Source organism: Dromiciops gliroides, chromosome 4 (assembly GCF_019393635.1).
Source record: "Dromiciops gliroides isolate mDroGli1 chromosome 4, mDroGli1.pri, whole genome shotgun sequence".
NCBI classification, from domain to species: domain Eukaryota; kingdom Metazoa; phylum Chordata; class Mammalia; order Microbiotheria; family Microbiotheriidae; genus Dromiciops; species Dromiciops gliroides.
The window spans coordinates 409595821-409607936 of record NC_057864.1 but is presented as its reverse complement, the minus strand read 5'-3'; the positions used below and the strand labels follow the sequence as shown (position 1 = coordinate 409607936).

Below are 12116 nucleotides of genomic sequence, written 5' to 3'. Positions count from 1 at the left end.
CACTAGCTTGTTCATCATGACTTTGAGATATCATTCATATTAGGTCAATATTTACATTCACCAGTCCTTTTAGTATAGGAAGATATAGTTTATTTGGCTCAGAGAATTAAATTCATCAAAAGCAGCTGTTTCTCATTATCTCCTTTCTTTAGATGCTACCTATTAGCACCATTCCTTCTGTCTTTTATGGTCCATGGTCATCTTTGGCAGAAAAAAAGCAAAGTAAAAACTGAGCTACTTTACCTTCTCTCATTAATTTTTATCTGTAGTCACCCTGAGCAGTGACCATCTGTCGTCATCCCTTCTTTGATTTCCTCTTAGAATTTTAATTCATGGCATCACACCTATCCTGCCTTTGAGCCCTTTGAAATTCATTCACCCAAAATCTAGAGTTCATGTCAGATGGTGGCCTGTTTTCCTCTTCTCTTTTTTTACAGACTCTTAAGAGGAAGTGGGTACTTCCTCAGTAAGCATTTTTTGTTGGTGAGAATCTGATCTGGAAATGAATTGGTTCCTTCAGCCTTTCAAAGATAAAATTACCGTTAACACAAGTTAAGAAATAACGAGATGGGGGGTCGTGCAGCTAGGTGGCGCAGTGGATAAAGCACTGGCCCTGGATTCAGAAGGACCTGAGTTCAAATCTGGTCTCAGACAACTGACACTTACTAGCTGTGTGACCCTGGGCAAGTCACTTAACCCTCATTGCTCTGCCCCCCACCCCACCCCACCCCACCCCCCAAAAAAAAAGAGAGAAAGAAAGAATGAGATGCTTTTTTGGGCAGAGACAGAGTTCTAGCTAATGCCCATTTCTGGCCTGTTTATGAAAATAGAGTATTGGCCCTGGAGTCAGAAAGACCTGTCTTTGTGAATTCAAATCTGGCCTTGGACACTAGCTGTTTTACCCTGGGCAGATCACTTAACCATGTTTGCCTCAATTTCCTTATCTGTAAAATGAGCTAGAGAAGGAAATAGCAAACTACTCCAGTATCTTTGCCGAGAAAAATGGGACCACACGGAGTGGGACGTGACTGAAATGACCAAACATCATCATCATCCTCACTTACGTTAGGCTTCTGATTTAGGCTTGTGATCTGTTTTTCCCAAATTTCTTTTTTTCGTTTGTTTTTGCTGAGGCAATTGGGGTTAAGTGACTTGCCCAGGGTCACATAGCTAGTACGTGTCTGAGGCCGGATTTTAACTCGGGTCCTCGTGACTCCAGGGCTGGTGCTCTATCCACTGCACCACCTAGCTGCCCCTTCCCCAAATTTCTTATCTTTTTTCTTCCTTCCCCTTTCCCTCCTTCCCCTCCTTCCCCTCCCCTCTCCTCTTCTCTTCTTTTTGGTGTAGGTAGACTGCAGTGTACTTTCATGACAAAACTGCTTCAGTTTTTTTCTGTATTGATCTTCATTCAAATGTGCCTACCCCCACTATCCCTAGCTCCCACCTATCTATTTTACACACACACACACACACACACACACACACATACATATATATAATTTTATTATTTTTTTTTTTGTGGGGCAGTGAGGGTTAAGTGACTTGCCCAGGGTCACACAGCTAGTAAGTGTCTAGTTTCTGAGCCTGGATTTGAACTCAAGTCCTCCTGAATTGGGCTGGTACTTTATCCACTGTGCCACCTGGCTGCCCCTAGTCTATATCTTCTTAATACATAATGCTAGATTCTTCCCTCCTTTACCCATCTTGTTTCTTTTGAATAAGAGATACCTGTCTAAAGTTATATCATAGTTAGGAATCTCATATTTGCCTTCTTGTGTCAGGCTTTCTAATTCATCATGCTTGTTGACTATTCTTTCTGCATTTGTGTTTATAGACATTAGAGACTATGAATTTAACTACTTGCTCCTGTATTGGGAACATTTTTATATATCAACTACTATCCTTCCTACTTTATATTTATTCTCTATGGTATGTAATTTGGTGGCTGTTTTCCCCTCCTTGTTTCTTTTTAGTTTAAAGGAAGGAAGGAAACAAGCATTTATTAAGCATTCACTATGTGTCAGGCACTGTGCTAATAAGCATTTTATAAATATGCTCTCATTGGATTCTCATAACCACCCTGGGAAGTAGATCCTTTTATTATCATCCCTAGTTTTACAGATAAGGAAACTGAAGCAAACAGAAGTTGAGTGACTTGCTCAGAATCACACAACCCTCTGTGCCTCCAAGATGCATCTTAAAACTCTTTTGATTAGACTTGTAAGACTCCAGACCAGTAGGAAGGAAGGAAACAAGCATTTATTAATTATCTGTTATGTGCCAGGCCCTGCGCTAAGTGCTTTACAAATATTATCCTTAAAACAACCTTGGGAGTTAGGTGCTATTATTATCCACATTTTACATTGGCAGACAGGAATTTAGTGGTTTGTCCAGGGTCATACAGCCAGTAAATATCTTTAGGTCAAACTGGAACTTAACTTTTCCTGACTCCAGGCCCAGTATTCTATCCACTGCATCACTCATCTGCCTGAAAGTACATTTTCCCTAGTCCTTGTTAGATGTAGTGCATACCTCACCATTATTGTATTTTAAGCTTTAGTGTAGAAACCCAAATCCCACCCTTATGTACCATCTTCTTAATCAGCTATTCACTTCCCCAATCTGCTTCTCTTATATCTGTATTCCTTGCCTTCTTTGACTGAGTAATGAAAACAATTCCTGTTCACCTATGGCCTTTCTTGTCCAAGACTTTGTAAACTTTGACAGTGTTTCTCCTAGTTTCCTTATATCACTATAATTTGTGCCTATGTGAATCACCAGAAATGGATAGTAGTCATCCATTCTGACAAGTGTTGGGAGAATCTTCACTGTTATGTTTTGAATGCATTCCTCAGCTAAAAAACATTGAGCAATTAGAATATTTTCCTTTATTTTCTTGAAGTCTTATGATATCCTTGATAATAATGACTCTTGTTTTCTCTAATCCTTTCCCCTTTCCTATCACTTTCCTGCATTTTTAAAAGCATTTAATTCAAGGCCTATATACTCTTAACCTGGGAAGGAACAAAAGGATTCCTATTGTTTGAAATTTAGGGGGAAAACGTTTTATGACTTGATGAATAATAAAATCTAATCTAATAATTATTTACGAAAACAAAGTGACTCAATAGTCTGAGTGCTGAACAGAAGACCAACTGTTGCTTTATTTTTTCCAAATTAAGGTAATTATGTCTCCATTAATTAAAAAATTGGAGCTAAGGCATACTTCATAATGCCTTTTTAATTACAAAGTTTATGATGTGAACCAATGTCAACAATTTCTGTAAAATTATGGGAAAATGGTAAAGCTATTTCTTGGATTACTAATTGTGAAAGCTCAAATAGATTAAATCTGATATGTTCATTTTTTTTAGTCCTTTGATAGTATTAGATGAAAGATACCAAAGTTGTCACTTTTATATTCGAAATGTTTATTTGTAATTTCTGTTTTACAGTAAATGTGGTAGAAAACCTTATTGAATGTAGTAAGAGATGAATAAATTTGTTGTCTTCTAAAATTAGATGGGATTACATAGTCTAAATCAGCTCTAGATCCATGGAATCATATAGTTGAGCCCCCCTCATTTCGTAGTTAATGAAATTGATCCTCATAGTAATTGAATGACTTGCCTAAAGTTGCAGAGCTAATTAGTAGGAGAGCTGGAACAAGAGTCCAAGTGTCCAAACTCCAAGGCCTCTCTGTTCTTCACCCTACACTATTCAGCTTGATTTGTATAACACTATTTGAAAGGTACTTAATTTATCAGAAGCAGCAAACACTGTTTTCCATTTAATTATGGAATCTAAAAGTGAATTTACTGAATTTGGTACTTTAAAAATTTTGTTTATTTTGTGTGTCTGAGTTGGGAATATTGAGTGTCTTTTCCTTGAGAGACCTCTGCTTAATTTGAAAGTAGCATTATAATTAAGCTCAAGTTAAGAAAACATTGGGTTGGCAACATTTTCAAGGTACTGTGGGTCTTTCTCAGGAAACCACTGATGGCTGTTCAAAGGCAATTGAGTAAGCTAGCCTCATCTCAAGACAAAAGCTAGGAAGATTGCCATTTACAAATTGAGCTTTCCTCAGCTCCCTGCAAGCGGAACAGGCACTTGGCCATATAGGGGCAGTAGGCACAACAGCTACCAAAAAGAAGGCCTGAAATTGTTTTTTCTCACAAGTACAAAGGACAAGGAGAATTTTGCAGTATCCCACATAAAGTAGATAGTGTTTGTCTTTCTGCCACAGGCAAGCAGCTAAGCGTAGAATGTTACCTAAATTCTATCCTACAGGAGAAAGAAATAGGGTTTGAGAAATGCCTCTTGACTCTCCCAGCGAGCAAGAAACATAAAGAGCTGCCTTTTTTTTAACGGAAGAAAGAGCCTTTAGGTTTTTTGGGGGGGGGGTGGAGTTTATTGCTGGATAGGAAGATATTGTTTTAAGAATGGGATTTGAATTTTTGGATTATAACTTAAAATATGAGAAAGATGGACTCTTTGACAGGGATGGAGTCTACCTAATAGGGATAGATAAAATGTTTCTCAGGAAAAAGCACTGAAAGCTACAAAGGAAAGAGAAATGATTACCTCATAAAGAGAACAATAGTAGAGAAGCTTGTTAATTTTCAGAAGACTACTCTGAAGGAAGGAAACAGGAGCAAAAGTTATGACCTCAAATGTAGCTATATCGAAGAGAAGAACAGGATCAGAGGAGGAATAGGATGACTGCTGAAGGTAGAAGGGAAAGTGATAATATGATGGGAGTAAAGCTGAGCTATGAAACTTTTTGCTTCTGTTTTCTTTGATAAGAGTGACTTTGTGACTAGAAAAGACAGAGCAAAAGAGGCTAATAATAGAGTTTGGGATCTTAGAATAAGATCGTAAGAGAAGAGCTAGCTGCCTGCACTTTAAAGTATCAAACTCAAATGAACTGCATCCCAAGATACTTGCAGACATGTAAATGACTGTCTTTCAAATTCAAGTTTCAATTTCAAAGTAATCTTTGAAAGATCACGATGAATGTGAAAAATGCTATACTCTTTTTTGGAATAGAATTTTATTTTCCTACATATATGTAAAAACAAAATTTTAACATCAATTTTTAAAAAACTTTGTGTTCCACCTTCTCTTCCCCCCTCCATTCCCACCCCTCACCCACAAGAACTCAAGCAATTCAAAATAAGTTTTACATAAGTAGTCATGGAAAAATTCCCATATTAGCCAGTTGTGAGAGAAAACAGTCAAAAACCCCCAAACTTCAGATTAAGGAATTGTCAAAGAGGAAATGGATCATTGCTTTGCTGAAAATAACCACGTGCTTCCCTGCGGATCATCCCCCACTATTGCTTTTATTTTGTATACAGTACATTTCACTCTGCTTCAGTTCATGTAGGTCTTTCCAGGTTTTTCTGATAGTATCCTGTTCATCATAACCTTTATGTAGTACCTTAAGCTTGAATAGAGAATTTTCTTCATAAAAGCCCAGCAAAGTAGGTACCATACATTTTGCCATTATAATCATCATAACTATTTCCCTCCATCCCACTCCCTTCCCGTGACATTTACTCTATCTACTTTTTACCTGTTCCTCCTCAGAGGTGTTTTACTTCTGACTATCCTCTCCCTCGCTCTGCTCTCCCTTTTTTCGCCCTTCCTTTTTTCGCCCTTCCTTCCTTATCCTCTTCCCCTCCTATTTTCCTGCAGGGTTAAATAGATTGCTCCTCCCAATTGAGTATGAAAGCTATTCCCTCCATGAGCCCAGTCCAATAAGATCAAGGTCCCTGAAATAATTCTGTGTTCTAAATTTTTCTTCCTCCCTCCTTTTTCAACCCTCCCTATGAGATCAAGCAATTCAGTATGTCATACTGATGCAGTAATGCAGAACATCTTCATCTTCCTTGAAAGTGTTTTGCTTTTTACTGCTCTCTCCCCCAATCTGCTCTTTTCTCCTTCCCTTCTCCTCTCCCACTTTTCTCCCTCCCCCCTCCCCAGGGCAAAAATATATTACTATACCTACTTGAGTATGTATGTTAGTCCTTCTTTGAGCCAATTCTGATGATATTAAGGTTCACTCACTCCCCAACTCCTTCCCCCTCTTCTACTCTCCTCCATAAGCTTTCTTCTTGTTTCCTTCATGTGAACTACCTCTCCCCAGACCATCTCTCCCCTTCTCCCTTCCCCAGTTTATTCCTCCTACACCTCAACCCTATTTTAATGATGTCATCATGGATGAGTTAGGTGGCACAGTGGACAAAGCACCAGCCCCAGACATAAGACACCCCACCCTGTCTGCCCTACAAAGAACAAAACATAAATGCTTTATAGATATCATCCCTTCATATTCAGTTCAGCCCTGTCTTCTGTGTATTTCTTACTGAGATAGTTCTTATGATTTCAAAGTATTATCTTCCCATGTAGGAATGCAAACAGTTTGATCTTTTAATATCCCTCATGAAATCTTTTTCCCGTTTACCTTTTTATGCTTCTCCAGGATCTTGTATTTGAAAGTCAAATTTTCTATTCAGTTCAGGTCTTTTCATCACAAATGCTTGAAAGACCTCTTTCTCATTGAAATCCCATTTTTGCCTCTGAAAAATTATAATCAGTTTTGCTGGGTACATGATTTTTGGCTGAAGTCCCAGTTCCTTTGCCCTCTGGAATATCATATTCCATGCCCTTTGGTCTGTGAGATTTAAAATTGGATACTAGAGCATTAATCTCCCCTCTTTAACCTTTCCCTTAATTTTTCTCCCAGACACAAATGGAAGAAACCTCTGATCTCTAGTTAGAGCTTTTATTGTTTGGTAGTTACAAGGTGATGTTGATTAGAGGGATAGGAAAGTAGAAATATAAAACAGATAGTCTTAAGTCTAAGCTTAGTCTATATTCCGTATAAAACTCACCAAAAGCCCAAGGCCACCTTTGGGGGGAGAGAGCCGAGTCAAGCACGTGCTGCTAACGGCGAGTCGGGCCGCGTCCAACTCCAGTCAGTGTCTGTGTGTCGCGCCAGTCCTCGGACCAGGAGAGCAGGAAAGAGATCCCACTTCCGTTCTCTCCTTGCCTTTTAAGCTAGCACCCCAGAAGTGGAGTGCTTAGCAGCTGGGCTGGCGTGCATAGCCCATGCATGGCCGTTGGTCTCCTCCCCGAAAGGGTGGTCCTTCAAAAACTGGCGTCTCTCCATTATCACTAACCGACTGTTAAAACTTTTTACCACAGGTCCTTTAATGTAGAGGCTGCTAGATATTGCTTTATCCTTGTTGGAGCTCCACAGTATTTGAATTCCTTTTTTCTAGCTGCTTGCAGTATTTTCTCCTTGATCTGGGAGTTCTAGAATTTGGCTATAATAATCCTGGAGGTTTTCCTTATGGGATCTCTTTCAGGAAGTGATCGGTGGATTCTTTCAATTTCTATTTTAGCTTTTTCTTCTAGAATATCAGGGCAATTTTCCCTCACAATCTCTTGGAGGATGGTACCTAAGCTTTTGTTTTGGTCATGGTTTTCAGGTAGTCCAATGATTTTCAAATTATCTCTCCTAGATTTATTTTCTAGGTCAGCTGTTTTCCCAAGGAGATATTTCACATTGCCCTCTGTTTTTTCATTCAGTTGGATTTGCTTTACTGTGTCTTGGTTTCTCATAAGGTCACTAGCTTCCAGTTGTTCAATCCTAATTCTTAGGCCGTTATTTTCATCAGACAGTTTTTTAATCTCCTTTTCCATTTGGCTTTTCAAACTGTTGCCTTTTTTCTCATGACTCTCCTGCATCGCTCTCATTTCCCTTTCCATTCTTTCCTCCTTTTCTCTACTCTTGCTTCTGCTTCTCGGCTTCACTCCTGTTCTCAGCTTCAGAGGGTCCCAGGTGTTTTGGGTTGAGGTGGAGCAGGCTTTAATCTCACCTGGCCTGTTCTCAGGTCTGGAGATAACCTCAGGCCTACTTTACTAAGCAACCAACCAGCAAAGCTTTCTGTGGTGTGGTTCTCAGCTTTCCATGAGACTGCTCCCCTGTTCTCCTCCCCCACCTGGGTCTCCTGCCACTCAGGATTTCTTCCTGGTTGCCTGCTGGGATGGGACAGTCAAATCCTTCCCCCCAGTCCAGTGGTACCTCTGCACTTCCCCCCGCCCTTCCCCAAGCTGTTCAGAGGCACTGGGGCAAATTCCTCTGGTGGGTGTCTGTTGTGTCAGCCTGATTGCAGGGTTAAGATTTATTTGTGCTGGGGCAGCTAGGTGGCACAGTGGATAAAGCACTGGCCCTGGATTTAGGAGTACCTGAGTTCAGATCCGGCCTCAGACACTTTGACACTTGCTAGCTGTGTGGCCCTGGGCAAGTCATTTAACCCCCATTGCCCCGCAAAAAACAAAACAAAAAACAAAACAAAAAACAAAAAAGATTTATTCATGGCCCAGCATGGCCCCCTGGAATCTATCTATAGCTGGAGAAAACTCTCAGCCTGTATTTTTGTGTGTTTTTCTGTCCCAAGGGTTCTTTTATTGCTGTTTTTGGCGTGATTATATCAGGAGCCCTGTGGGTTTAATGTCTCTCCTCCACCATCTTGGCTCCGCCCCTGAAAAATGCTATACTCTTAAATGACAAATATCCCCATTTTCAAAAACGGGAAGAGTTTGGATCCTACAAACTACAGGTTGATGAATTGAACCTTAATTCTTGGCAAAATTTGAGTACATAATAATAGCTCTTTTTTTTTTTTTTGGTGATGCAGTTGGGGTTAAGTGACTTGCCCAGGATCACACAGTTAGTAAGTGTCAAATCCGGTCTGAGGCCAGATTTGAACTCGGGTCCTCCTGAATCCAGGGCTGGTGCTCTATCCACTGCACCACCTAGCTGCCCCAAATAGCTAGTTTTTATATAGTTTCTGCCAGGTTCTAGAACCTATGATAAGGACTTCACAAATATTATCACAGTTAATCCTCACAACAACCCTGGGAGGTAGGTGCTACTATTAGTCTATTTTACAGTTGAAGAAACTGAGGCACACAGATTAGTGATTTGCCTAGGTTACACAGCTAGTAAGTATCTAGAGTTGGACTTGAATTCAGGTCCTCCAGACTCCAGGCCCAGTGCTCTATCCACTGTGATATCATGACAAAATACCTTAATTTCCTTCTTTGAGAAATTAACTAGACTGAAATGAAGGAAATATTTAGGTAATTGTAGGCCATTTATCTATAGTTTACCTAGGTTTTAACATACCCTTAAAATCTTGTGCTTATTCTTGTGGTTAAATAGGAAAGATGTGGGCTAGAGGAGATAACACAATTAGGTAGATTTAGAACTCTGAGTGGCCAGGCTCACAGTAGTCATTTAAAGCATCCACATCACCTTGGAAGGTCTTCAGTGGACTGCACCAGCATCTGTGCTTGAACTTCTGATATCTAATAAGATTATTACTGTGAAGAAGTTAAATTGGATCTCTTGATAATTGAAATTATCTCATTTCTTTATATTTTTCCTTGGCCAGTATTTGTGTGCAATGGGTAACTAATTCCTTAAACACTGAGAATACTTGGCAGCACATTTAGTTCTTGCAGAGCTCTTTTATTTTTTCAAGTGTATATAACACAGGAGGGTGATCTTACTTATTATACCCAGCTGCTTTTCTTGTTTTGGAATAATAAAAAATATTTGGATGTTTAAAAAATCTATATACTTGGAAATCTCAATCATTTTGTCCTTCTCTTACAGGTATAGTTTATCATATATTCCATATGCCAGGTAAGTGTATCTCAATCTCTTTCCCTTGTTACTGCATAGTTCTATACTGCCAACATGGAATGTCAGATTTGACAAGATCTTTTAAAAATGGCTTTTGCAGGTGACTCTGATTGTTCTTTTTAATATAATAAATAAATAATTTTTTAAAAAGAGAGGTGACAGTTATCCTATATTATGCATTTTGACATTATAAGATTGGATGGAAGGAGTGAATTATATGTATTTCATCTATATATCTTTGTAACTATAAAGTTTTGAGTAATCTTGTTTTGCTTCTTAATTATGCTTTCATTTTTGGATCTAAAAGTCAGAGAAGGCCTACCCAGTAGAACAGTGTAGGAGAAACACTTTGCAATAAGAGTGTAAGCTTTTGAAACTTATATCATTTTGTTCCTGAAACATATATCTTACTTAAAAATGAAAGTTAGTGGGGATGTAGGGAATGGAGTCTGTTGGCATTTTACTTTAAAGCCAATATTACTGGAATATCTTTATTCCATATGGCAAAGAGATTTATGCAGTTTAACTTAAGAGAAAAAATGGGATCCATTCCTCTTTTCCAACCTTTGAAATGTAACATATGCAAGGAATAGAGAGGGGGCGGGGAATCATGCTTTTTAATAATGCAGAAAATTAGTTCAGTGTTTTAATAATCATCATAAATGGGGTATAAAATTTGAAAGAGAGAAAATGAGTCATTCACAGATGCAAAAGACATCTTTTACCAGTATATTGGGATCCAGCAGTGTATCTTGAAGCATTGGTAGATCTCAATTTCCAATCCACCCCCTTTCCCACACCCTGAACTCCTAACCTTTTACAGCGTCCTTGGCAGAGAGAGAGGACTAGGAGTAGTCTCTTATGGACTTTGCTATTAGGACATCTCTTGCCCCATCCTTTTGCCCCATTCACCCCCAGTGATCTTAAGGCTTCCTAGAAATGACAGGTACCTTTCCAAAACCTTTATATAGAACAGCATTCAAGATTTCTCTATGATGAAGCATCATTAGTGACTTGATTCTAACATTATTCCAGAAATTTTTAACTTGTTTGAATTTCAATTTGAAATGATAATCCAAGAGATAAATACTTATCTGCCAAAAAATGTATTCGATGTGACAAGTTAATAAAAGTTTCATTCATTTTATTAAAAAATTGTAGCTTTTTAATTTGAAAAGAAATTGGAGCTCTAGTTATTCCTTGTCAGATTCACTTTTTTGTAGCTAAATTATTTTGATCAAGATCCCATATATACAACTAAAATCTTGTTGGAATAAGTGCCATTTCAAAAAGATTCCCAAGATCCAATAGTGAGACACATATTTCAGGTACTATCAAGCGAACAAAATTGTATTATGTCAAAATATTACGTTTAAGATTGCTTTAATGAGATTTGACCTTTATTATCTATACAGGACTTCTTGGTAAGAAGTTTTCAGCAGGCATGTTTGTGGGAAGGTTATTACATTCTGACTTTTTTCTCCCCTCCTCCTTCTCCCCTAGGGATGCAGTGAAGAAATGCTGTTCCTCTCTGATAAGTTAAAATAAAGAAACTTTTTGAAGAGGAAATTTTTATATTGATGCTCAATTTTCTTGGTGATGCATACTTCAAAATTAATTTTCACTCCAAAACCGTTGCGATAATTTAACATTTTTTTTGTATACTGAGTAAAACCTTTTATGTTTAATCTGTTAAATATTTTTGTCTTAAATTCACAATGTGCCATTATTGTGGTTTCCCAAAGAACAGGAAATTTTAATCATATAATTTAGATTATTTTATAAATTGCTTATATAGCTTCTTTTAGACTGCTTTGAGATTTGTACTTGTGTGGAGAGAGCTTATAAATCTACAGCAAGGTATATACAATTTTCTGGCCCTTTATAATTTTTCTAAGACATCATTGTTTTTTACCTGAAATGTGAAGTAGTTTTTCTTCAGATTGAGTTGCATATTATGTATAGCAAACAAATTAATATATGGATCATAATTTTGAAATAAAACAAAAATTTGAAAAAAGATTTTCTGTATCCAATTTATTAAAGGGGAAGATGAGAGGTAGTAGACACTACTAATTAATAGCCAAACCAGTTCTGCACCTATACTCCATTTATTGCCCCCCACCCCAGTGTTTTGATTATGTAAACAGTTTTGCTTTCTCTGTAATCTTTTTCTACTGATTTGAGAAAAGAAATTGAAAAGAGGTTATTTAGAAAGTATAGTATCAGAGAAACTTGGGTGAAGTATTTCTACTCACATCTACATATGACTTTCTGAAGACAGCCTCCCAGCTTCTAAACACTCCTGTTTCTTCTTTTTCTAAGATAGATGTTACATTTTAAAAAATTTGCTTGCTCTTCTCTCTGTGGTCATTTCACTCCCAAAAGCCAC

General features: G+C 38.1%; 1 protein-coding gene across 1 annotated transcript in view; it reads left to right on the top strand.

The window, feature by feature from the left end:
• The window catches only part of SFT2D1 (SFT2 domain containing 1), a 37793-nt gene extending 26070 nt beyond the window's left edge, over positions 1–11723 (top strand). Inside the window, exons 7-8 of the mRNA XM_043963547.1 lie at positions 9695–9724; positions 11228–11723. Of these exons, the coding sequence (XP_043819482.1) occupies positions 9695–9724; positions 11228–11267 (70 nt within the window). The 3' untranslated portion in view covers positions 11268–11723. The remainder of the gene's footprint in view (positions 1–9694; positions 9725–11227) is intronic.
• The last annotated feature ends 393 nt before the right edge of the window (positions 11724–12116 follow it).